The following is a 26,012-nucleotide window of genomic DNA, read 5'->3' on the forward strand; positions in this document are numbered from 1 at the left end:
TTCTGATCTTTCTTTTCTTCCCCCATTTATTTCCCATATCCCATTTTCTTTATTCCATTCAAACATGAACACCTTTATGTCATTCTTAAAATTGAGAAATGCTCTGGAACTTGTAATTTCATACTGTTTTGCCTTTTTCTCTGTTATCATTTTTTCGATATATCATTCCTGAATAGAAGCCAGTTTAGAGTATGTGTGGAGTTGAGTGGGAGAGCTAAATTTGAAGGTGGGAGTACAAATTAAAATTAGTCATAGTGGGGGGAAATACTGAAATGGTTCTTTTGTCTGGTCTTTTGTTTTCACACAGTGATATTGTGCCTCCATACATGTAATCAGTTCTTCTTTATCTAATATCACTTGAAAATAGATAATGGTTAAGTAAATTAAATTAGTTATATAAAGGGTCAGAATGTAGTTACTACTCTGTCCTGTTTACGCTTTTTTCCCCTTTCTTTTAGGTTATCAAGTATTTTGTTCAAATGAGTTATAAAGTAGTCTGTTTTTCTTTTTTATGCTTTCTGCATCATCATCTTTTTTTCTCCAGTATCAGGGCTTTAGAAATGGAGATATATTACTATTGTTACTTTAAAGTAAGTTCTTACATGGAGTAGGAAATGGCAAGCCACGCCAGTATTCTTGCCTAGAAATTTCCATAGACAGAGGCGCTTGGCGAGCTATAGTCCATGGGGTTGCAAAGAATCGGACACGATTAATCTAGCACAAGTTCTTGTATTGAACTTAGTTTACTCTTCCAGACCTGACTAGATGTAACTCTTCTATTTAAAAACATCTTCAACAATAAAAATAAAGTTGAAGTTGTATTTGAGGATGGGGGGCTTTTCTGTTTGATTTTAAACCTCAACTTTCCAAAACAAATGGTTATTTTGAGATTTATTTGTTTTTGTTTGTAGTCAGTGAGAGTCTTATTTGGAGCTACTCTCAAATTGTAAAAAAAAAAAAAATAATAATAATTTCTGGGACTTAGTCTGGTCAGCTTAACTGTGCTAAGCTTGAGTTTAATGTAATATATAAAGATATAGGTCATTATATTCATAGGGATTTCTGACATGGAGAATTGTAAATGGAAGTGAGAAAATACAGTTGTTAAACCAGTAAGAGAAACAAATCTCTATAAAGAATATCTAGAAATCTGTGGATATCTCGATTTATTAGGTGAGCAAAATGAAGGCATTTGCCTTTTTCCATGGAATAAGTAGTCATATTTTGTGTATTTTGATATCTAGCCCATGTTTCACTTTGACTTCTTTGCCAACTGAACATGGATACTTTGTAGGAAAGTTTGCATCTTTTGCATGAATCTAGTTAAACCTGTTTTAAATTTGTACCTCAGATTTAGTGTAATTCAATATGTTATACTGAAATTTATTCAAGTCTACAGAAATTCCTTTGGAATTAATTTATAATTTTGATTCTAAACCGTTAAAGTTTTATATATGTGTACATACCCTCATACACATATGGCCACATTTATAATTTTACTTATTTTCATGGCATTTGGCAGCCCTAGAGAAGTTCCTAATTTTTTTTCCTTTCCATGTGCCATTTTTTAGACTCAGTGGTGTCTTTAAAATTTGAAAGGACATGTCCTATTCTGGAAATAACTTAAATTTAATTGTCACAATTAAGTACTTATTTTATCAACAAATTAATTAAAAGAGTGATTTAGTAGGTAGGTATTCAAGCCAAAAGATTCTCACCATGAGATACCTGGGGTTTCTGGGAACATTGGGAAATCACTTTGGGATGTTACAGTATCAGTCATGACTATTCTTGTGTCATTTATGGGTGAATGCAATTAAAATTGACTGCTGACATACATATCATTTTCCAAGTATTCTCTTAAGTCTCATTGCTTTTAAAAGTATGTCTGTCTTCTTATAACGATGGTTACCATTTACTAAACGCATCTTATGTTGTGGGCATTATACTCAGCACTATGTGTATCCTATTCTAATCTTCTCAGTTCTGTAAGTTAGATACTACCCCATTTTACAGACTGGAAGACTAAGAAATTATTAACTTGCCAAAGTCACACAGCTAGTAAGTACTGCCCATGCTCTTAAGGCAACAAAATGTATTGGTAAATCAAGATTGCTAAAACAAACAAAAACAAAGTGAAGTTTTTAAAATTTAGTTTGTCCTAAAAGCAAGATTAGATACAGCAAATAACTTAATACCACTATGTAATGAATTATAAATGACTGTTTGGCATTGTGCCAAATACTTTGTTCTTTGTTGCCCTTATAGCTAAGCTAGCTCTTAGTCAGTAGTAGAGTTTTCCTTATGTTAAACCTAAAATCTTACCCATAAACCAACCAGTCTTTTGGTAATTATGTATATTTTGGAAAATAGGCATTAAAGTGTCTACAAACCAATGATCTCTTTATATTTAGGAAATTACATGGTTATAATGATATTTTTCTTAATAACAGGATGCTCTTTTAAATGGGAAAACATTTTGGGTGTAAGCCAAAAATCTACTTACTTTATTTTAATATTTTAGAATAATTTAAATTTAAGCACTTAAGATAAACTACCAGTTGATTTCTTAGTAGAGAATTAATATTAGTCCGACCCTCTGCCCCCTTTGTTAAAAGGTCCATATCATTTCTTTTTAGTGTTTATTGTGTTTCTTATTCTTTAGTTATTATTAAGTACTTTAAAGAATAATCTCTTTATTTTTCATACTCACAGAGACATGTATACTAACTGAAGGAAAAGTAATTTGGCTTTTTAAACCATACACTCGAAAGAAAATCTTTTTATTAAAGGCTTGAAACGTTTTTTAAGTCTCCATGGCATTTCTAATTTTGTGGTTATTAAACAGTTTATAGAGTAATTGACTCATTTTTTCATATACAAAATGACATACGCATTAACTGTGAAGGGAAAATAATCTGACCTTTTAAAACCCAGGTATTTGGTTTTTTTTTTTTTTTCCTGAACTAGTTATAAGTTTGAACTCCTTATTGCAAAATTCAGACTTAAATTGAAGAAAGTAGGGAAAACCACTAGACCATTCAGGTATGACCTAAATCAAATTCCTTGCTATTACACAGTGGAAGTGACAAATAGATTCAAGATCTGATAGATAGAGTGCCTGAAGAACTATGGACAGAGGTTCGTAACATTGTACAGGAGGCAGTTATCAAGACCATCTCTAAGAAAAAGAAATGCAAAAAGGTGAAATGGTTTTCTGAGGAGGCCTTACAAATAACTGAGAAAAGAAGAAAAGCTAAAGGCAAAGGAGAAAAGGAAAGATATACCCATCTGAATGCAGCTTTCCAGAGAATAGCACAGAGAGATAGGAAAGCCTTCCTCAGTGATCAATGCAAGGAAATAGAGAAAAACCATAGAATGGGAAAGACTAGAGATCTCTTCAAGAAAATTAGAGATACCAAGGGAACATTTCATGCACAGATGGGCACAATAAAGGACAGAAACAGTATTGACCTAACAGAAGCAGAAGATATTAAGAAGAAGTGGCAGGCATACACTGAAGAACTATACAAAAAAAACCTTCATGACTCAGATAACCACAATGGTGTGATCACTCACCTATAGCCAGACATCCTGGAATGTGAAGTCAAGTGGGCCTTAGGAAGCATCACTATGAACAAAGCTAGTGGAGGTGATGGAATTCCAGTTGAGCTATTTCAGATCCTAAAAGATGATGCTGTGAAAGTGCTGCATTCAATATGCCAGCAAACTTGGAAAACTCATCAGTGGCCACAGGACTGGAAAAGGATTGGATTTCATTCCAATGCCAAAGAAAGGTAATGCCAAAGAATGTTCAAACTACCACACAATTGCATTCATCTCACACACTAACAAAGTAATGCTCAAATATTCTCCAAGCCAAGCTCCAACAGTACGTGAACTGTGAAATTCTAGATGTTCAAGCTGGATTTAGAAAAAGCAGAGGAACCAGAGATCAAATTGCCAACATCCGCTGGATCATAGAAAAAGCAAGAGAGTTCCAGAAAAACCTCTACTTCTGCTTTAGTGACTACACCAAAGCCTTTGACTATGTGGACCACAACAAATTATGGAAAATTCTTAAAGAGACGGAAATACCAGACCACCTGACCTGCCTCCTGAGAAATCTGTATGCAGGTCAAGAAGCAACAGTTACAACTGGACATGGAACAACAGACTAGTTCCAAATCGAGAAAGGAGTGCATCGGGGCTGAATATTGTCACTCCGCTTATTTAACTTCTACGCAGAGTACATCATGCGAAATGTTGGGCTGGATGAAGCACAAGCTGCAATCAAGATTGCTGGGAGAAATATCAGTAACCTTAGATACGCAGATGACACCACCGTAATGGCAGAAAGCGAAGCGGAGCTAAAGAGCCTCTTGATGAAAGTGAAAGAGGAGAGTGAAAAAGTGGCTTAAAACACAACATTCAGAAACATAAGATCTTGGCGTCCGGTCCCATCACTTCATGGCAAATAGATGGGGAAACAATGGAAACAATGAGAGGACTTTTATTTTCTTGGGTTCCCAAATCACTGCAGATGGTGACTGCAGCCATGAAATTAAAAGATGCTTGCTCTTTGGAAGAAAAGCTATGACCAACCTAGACAGCATATTAAAAAGCAGAGACATTACTTTACTGACAAAGGTCGGTCTTGTCAAAGCTATGGTTTTTCCAGTAGTCATGTATGGATGTGAGAGTTGGACCATAAGGAAAGTTCAATGCTGAAGAACTGATGCTTTTGAACTGTGGTGTTGGAGAGGACTCTTGAGAGTCCCTTGTACTGCAAGGAGATCCAACCAGTCCATCCTCAAGGAAATCAGTCTTGAATATTCATTGGAAGGACTGATGCTGAAGCTGAAACTCCAATAGTTTGGCCACCTGATGTGAAGAACTGACTCATTTGAAAAGACCTCGATGCTGGGAAAGATTGAAGGCAGGAGAAGACGGGGACGACGACAGAGGATTAAATGGTTGGGTGGCATCACCAGCTCGATGGACATGAGTTTGAGCAGGCTCTGGCAGTTGATGATGGACAGAGAAGCCTTGTGTGCTGCAGTCCATGGGGTCACAAAGAGTAGGACATGACTGAGCGACTGAACTGAACTATAAGTTTGAAAATAGAAAGATTTGAGCCATTGATTGGAAATACAGATAGAGATAGTAATAGGTTTGCCTCTACAAATAAGGTGGTTGGCAGTTGACGGGTGGGTGGATTTGTGTGTGATGAAAACACTGAAATTGGAGTCAAGAGTCATGGGTTCTGCCCCTGCCTTTGGTCACTACTTACATGCTTTGGGCAAGTCAGCTGAGCCCTTGTGGCTCTGAAAAGTGCTAACACGGTCATGATGCTTATGGACTGTATCCAAATAGCTAACTGTAACTTTTTAAAAACTCAGAGGATTTAAGTCATAATCAGAATGGTTTAAAAAAATCTCAAAATGAAAGTCTATACCTAATTCCTTTATGCAGAAATGGTTTGTTAAACTCAGAGTTCTTTTCTGAAGAACTAAACATTTAATTCCTAAAGTTTCTGAAAAGGCTATTCTGGGATTTTCCAAACTGTAATGAAGAGATAGGTTTATATTGCATGGGCAGTGGTATGTATGAAGTCACATTGTACTGTTGCAAACCCCCACAGTAAGCAGAGGGGGCATGGGTTCAGTGTTAATGATCTGGCGGACATTGATATTATTAATAATTCTAATGAAGTACATAATTTTTAACAATTTCGGATACCTCTACCAGAGCTGAAAAACTGAGAAAGTGAGTTCTTTATTCAGATGTTCCAGAAAGTGAGCTCTTGATTAAAATCTTCTGAAAGACTCAAGAATAAGTTGTCAGTATCTGATCTTTTCTAGTTAGTATGGAAAGGAAATTGGATATTTATTCTGAAGATTCTACTCACAGTTTAAATTTTCATATTTGAAAGCAAAGCTGACTTAGCTGTCAATGCAATTGCTTAAGTAACTAATACTACAATGTAAAAGTTGGTGAATATGTCTTCAATCTTTGTAATTCTAAGAGAGAGCCTGTGAAGTTTAATATTCCATAATAGCATTCTTCATATCAAAGTCTTTTCATCTCTTAAAATAATATTACTTGAAAGTTCTTTCTGAATTACCATATAAACTTTTCATTGGAATTGAAAATACGATGTACACTGTTATGTCTGTATTACGAGTTAAATTATCTTTATAAATTGTACAGTTGGAGAAAATGTGTATATATTGTGTTCTTATAGCTTTGGGCAGTAGAAATAAGTAAGAGTAAAAATTAAAAATTATTGGTTCTAATGCTTAACATCTCAACATAGTCATTTACTTACAAAAACAATACTTAGTATGCTAGTGATATGATAGTAGATAAAAGATTTTCCTAAGTGTATTACAAACCAGTTACAAGTAAGACAGTCATAATATAGTAACATATTTGACACTGTAGAATACTTGCCAAGTAGAAATACATACATACACTCATGAACTTTGGTGTAAGAAACTTATTCAGGAGGTTGTGCTTTTGAACATATCCTATCTTTTTTTCATTCCTTTGTCTTGTATATGGAAAACATGATGAACAAAAAGGGCTAAAATTACCCTTAGATAATCTGATTGTGTTTGGGCAAAAATAGTATCTTCATCTTTCTTGTTTTTTAACAGTTTTTCTTTAAAAAAAAACAACAAAAAACAAAAACATTGTTTATTTGACTGCACTGGCTCTTAGCTGCGACATGTGGGATCTAGTTCCTTTACCAGGGGTTGAATCCGAACCCCCTGCATTGGGAGCACAGAGTCTTAACCACTGGACCACCAAGGAAGTTCCCCTTAACAGTTTTTTGGTTTTTTAAAACGATATAATTTTATTTATTTATTTATTTTTGGCTGTCCTGTGTCTTTGTTGCAGCAGGGGCTTTTCTCTATTTGCAGCGAGCAGGGGCTACTCTTTAGTTGCAGTGTGCGGGCTTCTCATTGCAGTGTCTTCTCTGGTTTTGGAGTACAGGCTCTAGGGCATGCAGTCTTCAGTAGTTGCAGCTCCCAGGCTCTAGAGCACAGGCTCAATAGTTGTGGTATACAAGTTTAGTTGCTCCATGGCTTAGGGGATATTCCTGGATCAGGGATCGAATCCATATCCTCGGCTTTGGCAGGCAGATTGTTTACCATTGAGCCACCAGGGAAGCATATATCTTTATCTTTAAATAGAAATGATCGTAATTTCTACCTTAGTGGGATCATTGTAATAATCTATATAGAACATTTGGTATGCAATGGTAAGCACTCGGTGTTAGCTATTAATATTGTTGACTAATGAACATATGAACTAGTGTGACTATTTACTACTGCGTGTGCTTAGTCACTTAGTCGTGTCCAACTCTCTGCAGCCTCATGGACTGTAGTCCGCCAAGCTCCTCTGTCCACGGGATTTTCAAGGCAAGAGTACTGGAGGGGGTTGCCATTTCCTACTCCAGGGATCTTCCTGACCCAGGAATCGAACCTGTGTGTCTTGTGTCTGCTGCATTGGCAGGTGGATTCTTTATGATTAGTGCCACCTGGGAAGCAGTTTATTTTAATATGTTAAAGGCTCAAGCAGAAAAGGTAGACAGTATATACCAACAGATAGGGAATATCAAAAGAGTTGGAAACTATAAGAAAGAATTGAGTGGAAATCTAGTAATGAAAAGCACAATACCAGAGACAAAGAATGCCTTTAATGAGTTTGCCAGTAGACTCAACAAAGTAGAAGAAAAGATGTGAAGTAAATGTGAAAATAAATTGTGAAATTTATGCTTTATTGACTATGTCAAAGTGTTTGGCTGTGTGGATCACAACAAACTGTGGAAAATTCTGAAGAGATGGGAATACCAGACCACCTGACCTGCCTCTTGAGAAATCTGTATGCAGGTCAGCAAGCAACAGTTAGAACTGGACATGGAACAACAAACTGGTATCAAATAGGGAAAGGAGTATGTCAAGGCTGAATATTGTCACCCTGCTTATTTAACTTATATGCAGAGTACATCATGAGACACGCTGGGCTGGATGAAGCACAGGCTGGAATCAAGATTGCTGGGAGAAATATCAGTAACTTCAGATATGCAGATGACACCACTCTTATGGCAGAAAGTGAAGAAGAATTAAAGAGCCTCCTGACTAAAGTGAAAGAGGAGAGTGAAAAAGTTGGCTTAAAGCTCAACATTCAGAAAACTAAGATCATGGCATCCGGTCCCATCACTTCATGGCAGATAGATGGGGAAACAGTGGAAACAGTGAGAAGACTTTATTTTGGGGCTCCAAAATCACTGCAGATGGTGATTGCAGCCATGAAATTAAAAGATGCTTATTCCTTGGAAGGAGAGTTACGACCAACCTAGACAGCATATTAAAAAGCAGAGACATTACTTTGCCAACAAAGGTCCATCTAGTCAAGGCTATGGTTTTTGCAGTGGTCATGTATGGATGTGAGAGTTGGACGGTGAAGAAAGCTGAGCACCAAAGAATTGATGCTTTTGAACTGTGGTGTTGGAGAAGACTCTTGGGAGTCCCTTGGACTGCAAGGAGATCAGTCCTGGGTGTTCATTGGAAGGACTGATGTTGAAGCTGAAACTCCAATACTTTGGCCACCTGATGCAAAGAGTTGACTCATTGGAAAAGACCCTGATGCTGGGAAGGATTGAAGGCAGAGGAGAAGGGGACGACAGAGGATGAGATGGTTGGATGGTATCACCGACTCAATGGACATGAGTTTGGGTAAACTCCGGGAGTTGGTGAGGGACAGGGAAGCCTGGTGTGCTGCAGCCCATGGGGTTGCAAAGAGTCGAACACGACTGAGTGACTGAACTGAACTGAACCCAAACTGAATCATGAAAATAAAAAATCATGGGGAAAAAAAAAGAAAAAACTCCCAGATTGTCCAAGAGCTGTGGGTCAGTTTCAGATGATCTAATATGAATAAGTAGCTGCTCCTGCTAAGTCACTTCAGTCGTGTCCAACTCTGTGCGACCCCACAGATGGCAGCCCACCAGGCTCCCCCGTCCCTGGGATTCTCCAGGCAAGAACACTGGAGTGGGTTACCATTTCCTTCTCCAACGCATGAAAGTGAAAAGTGAAAGTGAAGTTGCTCAGTCGTGTCTGACCCTTAGCGAACCCATGGACTGCAGCCTACCAGGCTCCTCTGTCCGTAGGATTTTCCAGGCAAGAGTACTGGAGTGGGTTGCCATTTCCTTCTCCATGAATAAGTAGAATCAGACACAAAAGAGAATGGTGGGGGTGTGAGGAGTGGGCATACAACAGAAGAAAAATATGTTAATGGCCAACTATTTTACAAGAATTAATTAAACACATCAAACCACAGCTTCAAGATTCTCAAGAGAGCAGTTCAGTTCAGTTCAGTCGCTCAGTCATGTCCGACTCTTTGCGACCCCATGAATTGCAGCATGCCAGTCCTCCCTGTCCATCACCAACTCCCAGAGTCTACCCAAACCCATGTCCATCCATCACGTCGGTGATGCCATCCAACCATGTCATCCTCTGTCGTCCCCTTCTCCTCCTGCCCCCAATCCTACCCAGCATTAGAGTCTTTTCCAATGAGTCAACTTTTTCCATGAGGTGGCCAAAGTATTGGAGTTTCAGCTTCAACATCAGTCCTTCCAATGAACACCCAGGACTGATCTCCTTTAGGATGGACTGATTGGATCTCCTTGCAGTCCAAGGGACTCTCAAGAGTCTTCTCCAACACCACAGTTCAAAAGCATCAATTCTTCGGCACTCAGCTTTCTTCACCGTCCAACTCTCACATCCATACATGACCACTGGAAAAACCATAGCCTTAACTAGACGGACTTTTTTTGGCAAAGTAATGTCTCTGCTTTTAAATATGCTATCTAGGTTGGCCATAACCTTCCTTCCAAGGAGTAAGTGTCTTTTAATTTCATGGCTGCAATCACCATCAGCAGTGATTTTGGAGCCCAAAAAAATAAAGTCTGACACTGTTTCCACTCTTTCCCCATGTAGGTCGGATAAATATCTCTACCCACCAAAACACACACACATACACACACACACACACCGAGATACATAATATTCAAACTGCTTGAAACCACAGATAGTAGAAAATGTTCATTGTGGCCAGAGGAAAAAGACACATTAAATGCAAAGTAACAAAGTCAAGAATTACAGCACACTTGTCCTCAGAAATTATGCAAGCCAGGCAATGAAATTATTTTTAAAGTGCTAAAAGAAGTATTTGAAACAAACATTTTTCAAAAATAAAGGAGAAAGACTTTTATACAAACAAAAACTGAGAGAATTCATTATAAGCTTACCTGTACTACATCTTGGAGGTACACAAGAGAGCACTGGCAATGGAACCAGTGAAGGTAAATATAAAATATTGTGTTTTATAAGTTCTAAAAGATGGCTAAGAGTGCACATAGATAGACCATATTCTGGGTTAGAAAATCTTGGCAAAATATTTTTTAATTTAAATTATACAAAGAATGTTTTCTAACTCAGTGGAATTAAATTAGAGATTAATAGCAATAAAAAGTAACTGGGAAATTTCCAAATATTTAGAAATTAAACAGCACATTTCCTAGTACCTCACAGATCAAAGAGGATGTCACAAAGAAAAATAGAAAACATATTAAAAATATTACTTTAATTGAATTATAGTTGATTTACAATGCTGTGTTAGTTTCTTGTGTACATCAAAGTGGTTTAGTTACACATGTATTTTTTTCAAACTATTTTCCATTATGGCTTATTACGGAATACTGAATAGAGTTCCCTGTGCTCTACAGTAGGATCTTGCTGTTTATCTTTTTTATATGTAGAATCTGTATTTATATGTAGTAGTTTATAGTTTGTGTCTGCCAATTCCAAACTCCTGGTTTATCCCTCCCCACTTTGGTAACCATAAATTTATTTTCCAGAAAACATTTTGAGTGAAAACAACTTAAATATATTAATTTACAAGCTGTAGCTAAAGCAGTAATTAGAGAAGAATCTATAACATTAGGTGCTTATAGTAGGAAAGAAAAGGCAGGGGTTAGAGAAATGTCCATAGCACTAAATGCTTATAGAAGAAAAGAAAAAAGTCTTCAAGTCAGTGATCTAAGTTTTTACCTTAAGGTAGCAAAAAAAAAAAAAAAAGAAGAAGAAAAAAGAGCAACTTAAACCTAAAGCATGCAGAAGGAAGAAATAATTGAAAGTGAAAATCAGTGAAATTCATTATTCTAGAGGTCCTGTAGCCACTGCAGTAAGGCAAGAAAAAGCAATAAAGGGCATATGGATCAGAAAGGAAGAAATAGATGTCTGTATTCACAGAAAACATGAATTTTTATGTAAAAAATGGGGTAAGGTTTTGTATGTTAATGTCATAAAAGATGAAGGCTATTGGAGCTGCCTCCTTAAAGGATACTAACAAGACTTGAAAAATTCAGTACCTGCTCCCAGATTAGATCCTGAAGAAAAATGCTGCAAAGGACATGAATGGATCAACTGACAAAATTAAAATATGGATGGAAGGTTAGACCAAAGTCTAATGTGACACTGACCTTACATCCATCCTAACACAGCTCATATCTATATGAAATTTTGCAGATGATAACTGCTGTTACATAAAAGTATTTCAGGGTAAAAGACCATGATATATTTAACTTACCCTCAAATGGTGCAGGAAAGAAAAAGAACTGTGTAGAGAGACAGGAAGAGAGAATGTAGGTACAGATGGTAAAGGAAATTAGGATAAAATGTCATAGGTAGATCTAGGTGTTTCCTGTATACCCTTTATTTTTATGAAACTCAAAGTGTTAGTCACTTGGTCGTGTCCAACTGTTTGTGACCCCACGGACCGTAGCCTGCCAGGCTAATCTGTCCATGGGATTCTCCAGGCAAGAATACTGGAGTGGGTTCCTGTGCCTTCCTCCAGGGGATCTTCCCGACGCAGGGCTTGAACCTGGGTCTCCTGCACTGCAGACAGATTCTTTTCTGTCTGAGCCACGACAGTAAGCACTCAATAAATACTAGTAATGCAGCCTGTTGTGTGTGCAGCCATCTGTCTGGGCCCTCTCTGTTGCCCTCAGACTAAGTTTGTGAGAGCAGACACTTTATTATATACCCCTTTGTTCCCATGAAGAGCCAAGTAAAGGATTCATTTGTGTATTTCTAACTGATTGATTCTTATTATGAGCAGCTAAAGTGTTCACAAACAAGTTTAAAACCCTCATCACAATGATAGCTTTAAGTTGTTGTATTGTTTACATAGATCAAAAGTGCTAAGTAGGATCATAGAATTTTCAGAGTTGAAAGAATCTTAGAAATCATTCAGGGAAAACCCCTTCATTTTCCTTAAGAGAATAAGTTGTGATGCGTGAAACCCGTTATCACTAAGGCAGGATTTATACCACTACTCTTTTTACTTCTCACTATGGTTATTAGTGACTATAACTTTATCATACTGCTTTAAACTTAGTTTCATGTACTGGTGTCATTTATTGGAGGTGACAGTTGTCAAATTATCATTTGGATTACCATGAATAAGTTAGTTACTATTCAGCATGTACATTTCATGGGAAACTCTTGGGTCAAGTTTGCCTTTTGTGGTACAGTAGTGTTTGGTAGGATGACTCCCAAAAATCTAACTTTAAGAGGATTACACCTCTCGTGGAAGCTAGTCTAATAAATTAGTATTAAAATTTTTTTCTTGGCCACTCAGGCTATACAGCCTGGTGATTAAGATCATTGGATTCTAGAACCAGATTTCCTGTGTTTGAATCCTAGCCCTGCTACTTCCTGGCAGTGTGACCTGGGTTATGTTACTTCACCTCTTTGTCCTGATTCCTCTTTTGTAAAATGAAAATAATTACAACAACTATCTCATGGGTTACTGGGAGATTAAATGGATTAATTCATGTAAAGTGCTTAAAAGGATGCTTGGCACAAAATAAATGACGCATATTTTAACTAATACTAAAGTGAAGTCACTCAGTCGTGTCCGACTCTTTGCAACCCCATGGGCTATAACCTACCAGGCTCCTCCGTCCATGGGATTTTTCAGGCAAGAGTACTGGAGTGGGGTGCCATTTCCTTCTCCAGGGGATCTTCCTAACCCAGGGATCGAACCCGGGTCTCCCACATTGTAGGCAGATGCTTTACCGTCTGAGCCACCAGTGAAGTCCTAATAACTAAAAGATGGCTAATAAGCCATGATAGTTTCCATTTAAGTTGTCAGCATAAGAGGATAATTTATGCATGGCATCCTGTTTCTGAGGGATTTTGAAGTGGCTTTTTTTCTTATCACTGATTCCTTCTAAGAAAATCTTTTTACCAGTGCTTATCACCATACAGTTTTCTTTTACACGTAATTCTTTGTATGTGTTACATGTTTTGTATGTGTGTTCTTTTTTAAAAGAATTTGCTGTAATAATTCCATCTTAGTGGCTTTTAAGTAATTCCATGAATCTGTGCTATACAAATGAGGATATGTAAATATTTTAGATGTGCATTTAATAGAAGCTGTGGAATATAACCTAATACCTTGGTTATGTATTTCCACTTTATATGCCTTTAACTAATGTTCATTTACAATCTTTTTCTAGATTATGATTGGTTAAAAGTACTAGACCATATAAATCGAAGTATGACCATACGTTGCTTTTAAGAATAACTGATCTCCCAGTAACGTGGTCTAAGTAAAATGTTCTCTTTTTTAATTATGTAGTCCTCCTCGCCATCCTCATCACAGCCTCATTCTAGCCACTGCAGAACGAAGGCCTCATCATTGTGTCACCATGCATCCCTGCCCTGGGTCAAACGTAACCATGTAGGCCCTGCAAAGGCTACCAGTCCATCTCTCCGTCTTCGTCGCTGGCGACCCTTCTTACGCCTACCATCTTTGGGTCTCCATTCTGTTGTAAGTGTAGTCAATCTTCCGTCTCTTCTTCCAGTGACAGGGGCAATCCATTTTTTCCCTTAAATTTCTTCAATCTTCAGAGTGCTTTTCTCTTGGTTCATCAGCCATTAGCTTTTTCTTCCCTGAAAAGATTGCAAGCATACCTCTATGCTTTGCAGTTCAGCTTGACTTTCAGCAGCGCCTTGGTGAACATTCATCTTTCCACTCCATATCCTGCCAACATAAAGGTCCCTGTCTTTTGATGAGTGCTGATTGACATTCATGATAATGTTTAAGTTCCTGTCAGTTGTTCAAGTGAATATGTATTCTCTTACCCTTCATCTTTCCAGTTTCATTTAGTTGACTCAGGTCAACAAATGCTGTGTACCTTCTGAGTTCTTTGCCATCTCTTACTTTATTTTTTTTTCATGTTTCTGAACATGACTTTAGTCTCTTGTCATGCTCTGGGGTTACTTTTACTTACTCTGTCCTTAATCTAATCCTTCATGGTGTAGGGTGTTCATCTAAACTATTTTATTCCCTGAGGTGGCTCAGGTACTTGGTTTAATCTTGATCCTATCTTCCCTGCCTATTCAGTTTCTGAAGATCTTTTCTCAAGCAGGAGGTGAAGATTTTCTCCTTGTGAATTGATACAGGATTCCCACAAATTTTACAATTTCTCCTTCTTAAGTTGATAATGTTAGCAAACTGTTAAAAAGTGCATTTGTTCTTGTAATTGTGCTAATTATCTTAAATGTTGAGGTTGATGATGGAATTCTAATAATTCTCATAATTGAAATAAAATGCAGGATTAGGCAACTATAGCTCTTGTCTTTCTGATGTTTTAGAAAATGGTAACGATTGTAGTTTGGCAGAGCCTACCTAGAAATGGTACATCTGAAAGATTTGTTGTATGCCATACATTTATAAGAAACTTAACACTTCAGGAAATCATTTTGACTTTTGAAGCCAGAGGAAGTCTGATTACACATACTGTAATGCTTAAAAAAATTAAAAATTAGTGTCAAATATTCTTTCCTTCTGCTTATTTACTGTTTTAGAGCTATTCCTATAAAGTGGAGTCTTGGCACTTTTCCTTAAACATCTTCCATCAGATACCAGTATGGTCATCAAAACAGCCTTTCATCAACAGATTTGTGTCTCTCTATTTCGTTATCCTCATTGGGTCACAAACATGCATTTGTCATTTTTATTTATTTATTCACCTGATATTTATTGCTTTCCCTCAGTGCCATACACTGGCACAGTAGGAAGAGATGCCAAGTGAATCAGATGATCAGAGTAAAACCCTAATTTATAAATTCTTACTTGGGCACAGTTGATTCTAAATAGGAATAAATTCCTTTGTACTTAAAAATATTCTAAATATAAATGAACATGTCATGCTGCTGCTGCTAAGTTGCTTCAGTCGTGTCCGACTCTGTGCGACCCCATAGACAGCAGCCCACCAGGCTCCCCTGTCCCTGGGATTCTCTAGGCAAGAACACTGGAGTGGGTTGCCATTTCCTTCTCCATTTCATAAAAATGGGCATTTCCGGTTTTATATTTACGTAATACTGATGTTTGCTCCATATTAATCATTGCTTTGTAACTTCATGTTTTCATAGCCTAGTGACTAAGAATGTGTATTCTAGAATGACATTGCCTGGACTTGAAACCAGATTCTATTACTTACTAGCTTTGTGACCTAGAGCATGTTACTTAATGCTTCTGTGTGTTGATTGAGAGTACAGTGGATGTAACTATATTAGCTACTCCATAGGGCCTATATGACAAGGAGTACAGTGGATGTAACTATATTACCTACCTCATAGGGCCTATATGACAATGAGTACAGTGGATGTACGGAGAAGGCAGTGGCACCCCACTCCAGTACTCTTGCCTTGAAAATCCCCTGGACGGAGGAGCCTGGTAGGCTACAGCCCATGGGGTCGCTAAGAGTCAGACACGACTGAGCAACTTCACTTTCACTTTTCCCTTTCACGCACTGGAGAAGGAAATGGCAACCCACTCCAGTATTCCTGCCTGGAGAATCCCAGGGACAGCGGAGCCTAGTGGGCTGCCGTCTGTGGGGTCGCACAGAGTCGGACACGACTGAAGCGACTTAGCAGTAGCAGTAGCAGCAGTACAGTGGATGTAACTATATTACTTACCTCATAGGGTCCGTATGACTTAATTGGTCAGTTCTTATAAAGCACTTAGAACAATATCTGGTATATATTTAGTGCCACAATTATAAATTAAATTTAAGCTATTTCTTATAATTTGAAATTTCTATTTAGTTTTTTTAATTTCTATTTAGCATTTAATTTTCTATCTAATTGATTTTTGTCACATCACTTTTTGATTCTTCATGGTAGTAAGAAGTGTGTTCTAAATTAAGAAACTTTGTAAAAATAATATATAAAAATGTAGGCAAGGATTATCTAATCTGGAATTTCTCTTTTACTGATTGTTCTTGCTTCTAGTGGAGTAATGCTTAAGCAATTGGATAAGTATAGATTTCAGACCCTGATTAATTGAAGCTGACCAAAGGAAAAGGCTTGTAATAGGTACTGAGGTTTTGTGGAAAGGGTAGAAGTTTTGAGCATTTCTTATCTTTTATAATGGTTTGAAGACTTTTCATACCTTCTTTAGCAGTTTGGATTTTTAGTATGCACTTTTGGATGAAAGGTACAATGACTCACAATTTTGAGTCATTTAGATTTAGTGATTTCTTACATTTGTGATAATGTAGCGTTAATATTATAATAATATATAATGTTTGTATGGCGTGTAACAGTTGACAAAGTACTTTCATGAATTTCATTTAAACCTGAAAACGGGTAAGAAACTCAGTGCTCAGGGGGGTTGAGTACATGGTCAGGTCTCTGATTCCAGTTGTATTACTTTTATCTCTAGCACGGTTGCATTTACTGACAAAATGTGCAAAACAGAACCTATTATATAAGAGATATTATTCTTAAGAGACGATGTAAAAATAAGTGATAATTTTAAAAAACATAATAGCTTAAAGGTTTAAAATACTTGATGTCCTATTGGAGAATTGTCTTAAAAGGAGTAAATCAAGCCCCTTTCCTGGTTGAATAAGGAATTCTTTCTAGTGTTTTTGTATAGAATTGAATTTATAGTTTGTAGAATTGCCTAGATTTAGCCTTGAAAAATTGGATTCTCTCTGGTCATTGCTAAAATGGGAGTACTAGGTTTGAGGGATCACTAAAATTTTTGATTCTCTGACCAGTAAAATAAGGGAACTCATTATTACTATCTAAGTGTTTGGAGAAATACCATGTTCAAGAGGGATTAGTCTTTTTTAAGATGGTGGAAAATACTGGGAAACACTTTTTGCCTCAGTAGGCGGGATAATTCTAACAAAACTGTCAAAATGGAATGCACTACCTGAAAACCTAGTGGCAGTTCCCTGTTGTTGGTGGGGCTGCCACAACTTGGGCTGCAGTCAAGAGCAGTCTAGTATCAGAACAACAGTAATCCTGCATAACTGTGATTCCTACCAACTGTGGAATTCTTTAGCTCTAAGTCAAATTTAAGAAGAGCTAGTTTGCCACAGCAATGTATGTTGTGTTGCGCCCATTCACAATTTGAGGGAAGTAATCTCTGAAGACTAATGTGAGCTTAGATGAGTCACTATCTGTAAATATTTTTAGAAGCATCCAGTAAATCCAAGGTGTCTTACCAGGTGACTCAGTGGTAAAGAATCCACCTGTCGATTCAAGAGTCACAGGAGACGTGGGTTCGATCCCTGGGTTGGGAAAATTCCCTGGAAGAGGAATTGGCAACCCATTCCAGTATTCTTGCCTGGGAAATCTCATGGACAGAGGAGCCCGGCAAGTTACAGTCCATGGAGTCACAAAGAGTTAGACACGACCAAGTACCCACCCAGTAAATCCAGGATAGCAATGTTTATTCGTACCTTTCAATTTCTGTATCTGAAAACTTTGTATTACTTAAAACTTAAAATTATATAATTATTTGAAGGTGAAAAAATAAAAATTTGAGTTAACAAAGTTAGCAAAAGTTAACTTTGCGTTGTTGTTCAGTCATTGTGTCCAACTCGTTGCAACCCTATGGACTGCAGCACGCCAGACTTCCCTGTCCTTCACTATCTCCTGGAGTTTGCTCAAACTCATGTCCATTGAGTTGGTGATACCATCCAACCATCTCATCCTTTCTCATCCCCTTCTCCTCCTGTCCTCAATCTTTCCAAGTATCAGGGTGTTTCCAATGAAGTCGACTCTTCACATCAGGTGGCCAAAGTAGAGCCTCAGCTTCAGCATCAGTCCTATACTTTGTGTTACTTACTGGATATTAAATGATACGAGATATAATTTGATTTATGCCTCTTTAAAACTTTTACGTCTAAAATTTGTACTTGCATTTAGCAGTGATTATATTTCATTTCAAACCAGTTAGATTTTTGAATCTAGGATGAATAAAAAATATTCTAAGTCTACATTGCATTCATTATTCAAAAAATTAAATTATTAAGGTTAAGTCATTAAGGGAAAAAACTCACTTTCTTCATGTTTTAAAATTTAACTTGAAAAGAGTTTCTTTAACTCATTTTATGCTATTTAACTTCTAAAAAGTTTATTCAAACTTCAAAAATTAGACAAGTTAGTTCATGAATTCATTTTGTTTGGCAAATATACATTGTACGTCTACTGTGTACCAGGCATTGTGCTAGGGGCTGAGGCTTCCAAAGTGAACAGAACCTTAGGTTTTTGGTCAGTTGAGGTTAAGGGAGATGTACTTTGAGTCAGTGTTTTCCTTGTTGATGGGTGAACCCATTTGTTATAAATGTAGGCATGTTCACTCTCTGTCCACCGTATGAAAGACTAAGCCTTGAATCATATTGTTATAAATGTTTTTTCATGTCATTTAATATTATTTATATGTGTTTACATGTAAGTTGATTGATTTGTTTTGACTGCTAACATACATACTATGTATTTTCCCCTCCTAGGCACCAAATATAGATGAAAAAGTAGATCTTCATTTTATTGCATTAGTTCATGTAGATGGGCAACTCTATGAATTAGGTAAGAACTGTTTTAATTTATCCTGGGGAGAAAAATAGTAAATGGGACAATCTGTATTTATGAAAACATAACTGTTGATATTTATTGTGTTCACTTAAATTGATTACCTTACAGCACTGAGTTGGCATAATAACAGTTTTCCATTTAAGATTTTTTACTAGAAAAAGTAAAAATGTTTTGTTGTTCAAGTAACTTATTAATATAATTCAAGAATGCTTGCAACCACCTTTGCAAAGCAGGCAAGTAAAAATTATTATAGGAAACTCCTATAATCACTTCAGAATTCTTTACTAAATTTTTGAATTGGTTATCAGCAACATCTTGGATGACCATTAAAATTAGTTTCTTGATCCTGAAACTAGTTTTAAAACATAGTATATTATTCATAATGATTAGTGTTTATATTCAACAATGAGTATCACTAGTTTTCAAGCTTTTGTAACATCCTTTTGTATCACATCTGATTTTTCAAAAGACTTTGCAGGAATCTATGTTTTCTGGCAACAGTTCCTTCAGGGATGTGTCGAAGTCCCCATGATTAATTACTTGGTATTGGCCTATACCTGCATTTATCTTTTAAAAGTTTAACTATCAGTGGACTACTTCAGGGACTATTCAGAGGAGATTCTTCTAATTTTAATAGGGTCATTCAAGCAGAATAAGCTTATTATGATACTTTCATAATACTTACAGTACTTATGAGCCCTCTATGAAAACTTCTTAGATTAGAAAAAAGACCAAATAAAGAAAACAAAAGAGTGAAGTCCTTTTCAGTTTCTAGATACCATGATTTTTAGTTCTTGTCTCATTGTAAAGTTAAATACTAACTTTACACTTTCACACTTTCCTTTTCTTTAACTTATTTAAAGACAGAAAAGTTCAGAAAGGACTCTGAGTGTGACTGTAAATGTGGTCCATAAAATTTAGATGGATTCAATATTTGGAATACAGCAACAGAATCATATACTTTATTTAAAAGAAGGGGCTCTGTTAAAGGGGACAAGGAAAGGAAAGAAGTGTACAGTCCTGTGGATCATCTACAGTAGCAGTGATTTGAGTAGGAATCAAGCTAAAATGAAGTCATTGTCACGGGAGTATATAGCAGACCTGCGGAGCAGTTTAGAAGGTATGCTTTCTTAATTCAGTCTCTGGAACTTACATAGCAATAAAATGTAATAGGAATTGGGGATTTCAAATGTCTGATTGCGGGAAGCTAGTTTTCCGGTCTTAAAGAATACCTAGAAGGGCTTCCCTGGTGTCTCAGTGGTAAAGAATGCACCTGCCAATGCAGAAGACACAGGTTCCATTCCTCATCTGGGAAGATACCACGTGACGCAGATCAGCCATGCACCCCAACTATTGAGCCTGTGCTCTTAAGCTCAGGAGCCTCAATTGTTGCGCCCATGTGCTGCAACTACTGAAGTCCTAGTATCTTAGAACCTCTGCTGTTCAACAGGAGAACTGTGCACCACAACCAGAGAGTAGCCCTCACTTGCCACAGCTAGAGAAACACAGCAACGAAGACCCAGCACAGCCAAAAGAAATAATAAATATATATATATATATATATTTTTTTTTTTAAAGAATAACTGGTAGAAGTGGAAGTCTAAAGAGAGTGCTAAGGCTGATCAGACACATTCTCATAGATTTAGGAAAGGCCAGAGGAGTGATAAATATGACCCATAACCAGAGATTATAAAAATGTAATGGTGACTTTCAGAATGGGAGTCTTAATAATAGAACAAACAACAGTAAAAGATACTTAGAAGAAAAAAATCTGTGATTATCTCAGTGGGAAGGAATACGTTGTCTGAAAATCCAGTTTGACTAATGAGCTGGCTCTGTGAGCTCAGAGGCTAAAGGGCAGTGGAAGGAAAGACATATATCAAGGGTTGGCTACATATGCAGGAATGGTTCTCTTTTGTAGCACGCCAAGATCAACATGAAAAGATCTTAAAATTGGCTTGAAGTAAGAACATCAGAAAAGAAAGGCAGAACTACTAAGGTCTTGTTGGGAACAAGTATTGTTTAGCAGGAAGAATGATCAATGTGGCTGATAGAGAATTAGAGCCCTTTGGGAATTACATTCTTTAAATGAGTTTAAAAGAATTTCCGAGTTCTGAAGAATAGCAGGAATCTTTGAGATGTCATAGAGGATAGGAATAAATATTAATACAAGATAATATTAATGAAGATGAACACTTACTGACTCATTGCAAGGGGAATTGGTAGTAGCCCTGATGAAAATTCCTAATTTATTTATTTATTTATTTTTGACATCTTCAATGTTTATTTTTATTTTTTTAAAATAAATTTATTTTAGTTGGGGGCTAATTACTTTACAATATTGTAGTGGTTTTTGCCATACACTGACATGAATCAGCCATGGGTTTACATGTGTTCCCCATCCTGAACCCCCCTCCCACCTCCCTCCCCATCCCATCCCTCTGGGTCATCCCATTGCCCCACAAATTCCTAATTTAAAAGGAATGTTGAACAAGAGAAGTATTGAGTTAGTTCATAGAAAATAGTGGTTAAGAGAACAGCATATGGTTTTTAAGGAAAAAATTATTTCTGAATACCTTTAATTTTTAAAATAAAGCTGTATGATTATAGACAGGTACAGGTGAATTTCTGCAGGACCATTATGTAACAGAGGGTAGTGGTAGCCTTTAATATGTCCATGCGGTACCTAATTGTAAGGTTAACTGATGGAAGGGACTGAGTTATTCATGTTTCTTTTATTACCCCATCCTTGTCTTTAGGGCTTCAAGTAGTTCCTGGCATATGTCCTTTTAATTTGTCCCTGTCATTCTTTGAGCTCTAACTTTCTAGTAGAACAGCGTTTCCTGGCTCATCTTTTATTTTCCATGCCTAAGCCCTGTGTTCAGCTCCTTCTCCAAGGAGCCCTGGTTCTTTCTGTTGGAAGATGATGATTAGAACCAAGATCTGGGTGCTCGCTGTGCTCGTTGTTATTAAGATACTGTCACTTTTAGGCTTTCTTAGAGGACAGAGCTTGGAGAAGGCACTGGCGACCCACTCCAGTACTCTTTCCTGGAGAATCCCAGGGACGTGGAGCCTGGTGGGCTGCCGTCTATGGGGTCGCACAGAGTCGGACACGACTGACGCGACTTAGCAGCAGCAGCAGCAGAAGACAAAGCTAGGAAATACTTGTATGTATTATATAAATGGACACCTATATGTAAGTAAGAATATACATGGACACACAATCAATTAGTTATGTGTTTCTCTATATTAAAGAGCGTTTATTTACATCCACATTTCTAATTCTAATGTAATATTATACATTTTGTGCTAGTGTTACCATATTAGTGACTTCCTTTTCTGAACAGGGAAAATCTAACTCTTATTGTCCTTTATGTATTTTCTGACTTCTGCCTTCCCTGATATATAAACAAGCTCTTGGCTGCTCAGCCTAAAGCTCCGTTCCAGACACACTGCTTCCCGCCCCCACCTGGCCCCCTGATCCTGGCCTGGCCCAGACAAATAGCCGGAGCTCTCCCAAGTGTGTAGCTGCCTTCTTCCTGGCATTGTGCAGATTCCAACTGGCTCAGCCTCCTTGAACTCTGCTCCCCTCAAACTCTGCCCTCTTTTTCTTTGGTCTCGTAATTAAGGTGGCTGTAGGCTGCTTGGGTCTCCCTCTCGTGCACTGGCAGAGAGCTAGTATTACTGGTAAGCTTACCTAACAGTGCTGAGTTACATATTTCCCCAGTCTGTAAAACAACATTTCAGATACTTTGTCCAGGTCTTTAGTTGTTTTCAGTGGAAAGCCTAGTCCAGTACATTATTTCATCCTTGCTGGAGAGGGAGGTTACCTATTACTCCTTGGCCTCCCACAGTGAAGATAAGAATCTCTTTCCTTTGTCACTCTCTTTACCTCCTTCTGGCTCCCAATCACAAAATACATACTTACTTTTTCCTGTTGTTACAGTTGTTTAGATTTTTTTTTTAATATACATACTTTATTGAAGTATGGGTGACTTACAGTGTGTCAGGTGCACAGCAGGGTGATGCAGTTATACATACGTATATATTCTCTTTCAGATTGTTTTTCATTGTAGGTTATTACAAGATACTGACTATAGGTCCCTGTGTTATACAGTATCTAGTTGTTTAGATTTTTATGACTACAGAAATGTTATTATCAGATGAGCCATAGTTAATGTACTTTTCTTTTTCACTTTTTTCTTTCTCTGGATTTAATAACTGTCCTGTTTTGCTTTTTTGGTGTGTTCGGTTCATTTTCACTCATATTTTTCTTTAAAAGTTGTGTCTTTTAGTCCAGGTCTATCACTGTGTATGCATATTGATTCAAAAATTTTTATTATGTTTAGAAGCCATGAAATTATAGAGGCAATTTTGTTTTATGGCTTGAACTTGAAGTGCCATTTATAAAATATCTGAAATTATGGACTCGGATATAGAGTATCAGTTAACTTTGGGTTTGCATAAGTTTATGTAATTCTGAACTTTTTCATTTTTTCATAGTGTTGAAAAAGTACTACTTTATTCAAGGTGATAATACTCTTGGTGTTCAATAAAATAATCCTGGGTTATTTAGATTGTTGTTCTATGTTCCTACTTTGGTACATGGTTAGTAGTAGTAATATATAAACCTTGCAGTGGTTCCCTTTCATTGGTATAAATGTCAGTTGTACTTAGGAGCCTTTATCAGAAGGCTTTAAAGTGACGAAAGAAATTTTTTATATTTCCTTTTTAAAAAAAATATTTATTTGGCTATGCCAGATCTTTAGTTGCAGCATATGAACACTTAGTTGCAACTTGTGGGATCTAGTTCCCTGACTAGGGATCGAACCCCGGCCTCCTGAACTGGGAGTGTGGAGAGTTAGCCGCTGGGCCACCAGGGAAGTCCTGAAATTTCTTATATTTCTGATGGTTGTAATTTTTAAAAAGCTGACATTAGTCTTGCATATTCTTTTTAGTAAATTAAAGCCAATAGTGTTTATTTCTAATAGCATCTGTTTATGAAGTTAATTTAGACGTTCAAACATGTAAGCAAGGTTCTAAATAACTGTTAGTGTTAAAAATATTCATATGTAGCATACTTAAAGGTTTGTTCTAGGATATGTTATTTTACCTTTCAACTTTTGCCTCACTATGGGAAGAGGAAAAGGGAAGATGAAAGTATTAATACAGTGTCCTGTCATTCTTAATTAATGGAGGCTAAAGAGATAGGACAACTAAATAAAATATGTGATTCTTGATTAGATCCCACATAGAACAAAACAGCATGGATAAAGGATATTTCTGGGTCAACTGGAAAAATTTCTAAATGAAATAAATGTCATTAATTGTTTATATTATCAAAGAGCATATTATCCTATACAAACAACTAACCATTCACCTGTTTGTTTATTTTGCCACAGATGGACGGAAACCATTTCCAATTAATCATGGGGAAACTAGTGATGAAACTTTATTAGAGGTAACAGTAAAACCTGTTGGCCCACCTTCAGTTTGTTAATATTCTTGTTATCTTTAAAACATCTCTAAAGAGAACTGGTGTAACTTTTCTCTGTTTATCTTCTTGTCCTGGCTTTCTGGAAAAAAATCCAAAAAGATAAATTTGAACTAGTGTTAAAAATCTACAGCCAATGACAGAGTTTGGAGAACTCTTGGTGTAAACAAGTATCAAATTTGAAAAAAAACAAGAGTAGTATTTAAAGAGTTGCACATCGTATCCCATGTTTCATTAAATCCAAGGTACCCTCATTTGTTTCTTGATTTTAAAGATTTTAAAATTTATGAACAAATTGTACGGCTTAGAATCAATGAAACATGTAATTTTCAGGTCTTAAAAGAAATTTTAAGCGTCTTAAAAGCCTTTTAAGAAAGAACGCTTAGCATATCTCATACTTTTGTACTAAGCAAATTAGGCCACCAGCTATTCACTTTTCTGGTGTCCTCTGAGTTATTTTGCATCTAAGAGAAGAAGTCTGCAATATAAAATTACTATGAACTAGGAAGTTATGAAGCATTTTATTTATCATTAGTAAGTAAAACACATGTTTTTAAACTGAAAGATTATGTATCTTTTTTCCCTCTAGGATGCCATAGAAGTTTGCAAGAAGTTTATGGAACGTGACCCTGATGAACTGAGATTCAATGCCATTGCTCTTTCTGCAGTATAGCCTGTCCAGAATGGAAACACCAAATACTGTATTATTTGCAACAAAATTAAATTTTCCTCTACCAGACACTAACTCACAAATTTTGATATTTTCATTAACTTGACTGGATTAAACTTTATGTGAACTAAACTTTGACTTAATCTGTGTTTTATATTATTTTTTGCCCCAAATTAAAGCTGCAGTTCTTTTCTTCCCTTTCTTGTGAAGGATTTGCCTTGTTGGACAACTAGCAATATCTTTCTTATTCTCTTTGAATTTCATGGGAGAGTCTGTATTGGTACACAGGCACAATTTCCATATGCACAGTATGAACATACATATTTATTTAACAGACATTGCCATCTATTTTTAATGAGCTGTATTCTGTTCTGGGGGCTGGAGTTAACAGTGAACACTATAGCAAGTTCCATAGTCATGAAGCTCATGATCTTGTGAGAACAGACAAATGGTAAGCACATTTATGGGGCTTCCTAGGTGGCTCAAATGGTAAAGAACCCACCTGCTAACACAGGAGACACAGGCAAGAGATACAGATTCAATCCCTGTGTTGGAAGGATCCACTAGAGGAGGAAATGGCAGCCCACTCCAGTATTCTTGCCTGGAAAATCCCATGGACAGAGGAGCCTGGCAGGCTACAGTTCATCGGGTTGTCAAGAGTCAGACAGTACTTTGCGACTGAACCCCCCACCCTACCCCCGCCGCCACACACACACATAAGCACATTAATAAGATACAAACCAGTAATAGCAGCTATGCAGAAAAAGTTGGATTTGTGTTAGTGACTGAGTGGATCCTTTAGGTTATTGTGGTTAGAGAAGGCTTCTGTGAGAGGTAACTTTGAAGTTGAGATCTGAGCAGCTAAACGTAG

The 26,012-nt window shown here is 36.9% G+C and overlaps 1 protein-coding gene across 10 annotated transcripts in view; it reads left to right on the plus strand.

Annotated features, from left to right (window-relative positions):
- The window catches only part of UCHL3 (ubiquitin C-terminal hydrolase L3), a 49,515-nt gene extending 24,242 nt beyond the window's left edge, over positions 1-25,273 (plus strand). For 7 of the 10 annotated variants that reach the window (XM_081549956.1, XM_081549957.1, XM_081549950.1 and 4 more), the window contains 3 exons: positions 18,896-18,971; positions 24,380-24,438; positions 25,061-25,273. In XM_081549956.1, coding sequence (XP_081406082.1) covers positions 18,896-18,971; positions 24,380-24,438; positions 25,061-25,144 — 219 coding nt within the window. In that variant the 3' untranslated portion in view covers positions 25,145-25,273. Of the gene's footprint in view, positions 1-18,895; positions 18,972-19,840; positions 20,098-24,379; positions 24,439-25,060 lie in introns of all 10 variants that reach the window. The other 3 variants (XR_014071275.1, XR_014071276.1, XR_014071277.1) reach the window with 1 other exon arrangement.
- Positions 25,274-26,012: the final 739 nt, after the last annotated feature.

This window comes from Giraffa tippelskirchi, chromosome 12 (genome assembly GCF_054371585.1).
Source record: "Giraffa tippelskirchi isolate mGirTip1 chromosome 12, T2T-mGirTip1v1.2.pri, whole genome shotgun sequence".
Lineage (NCBI taxonomy): Eukaryota > Metazoa > Chordata > Mammalia > Artiodactyla > Giraffidae > Giraffa > Giraffa tippelskirchi.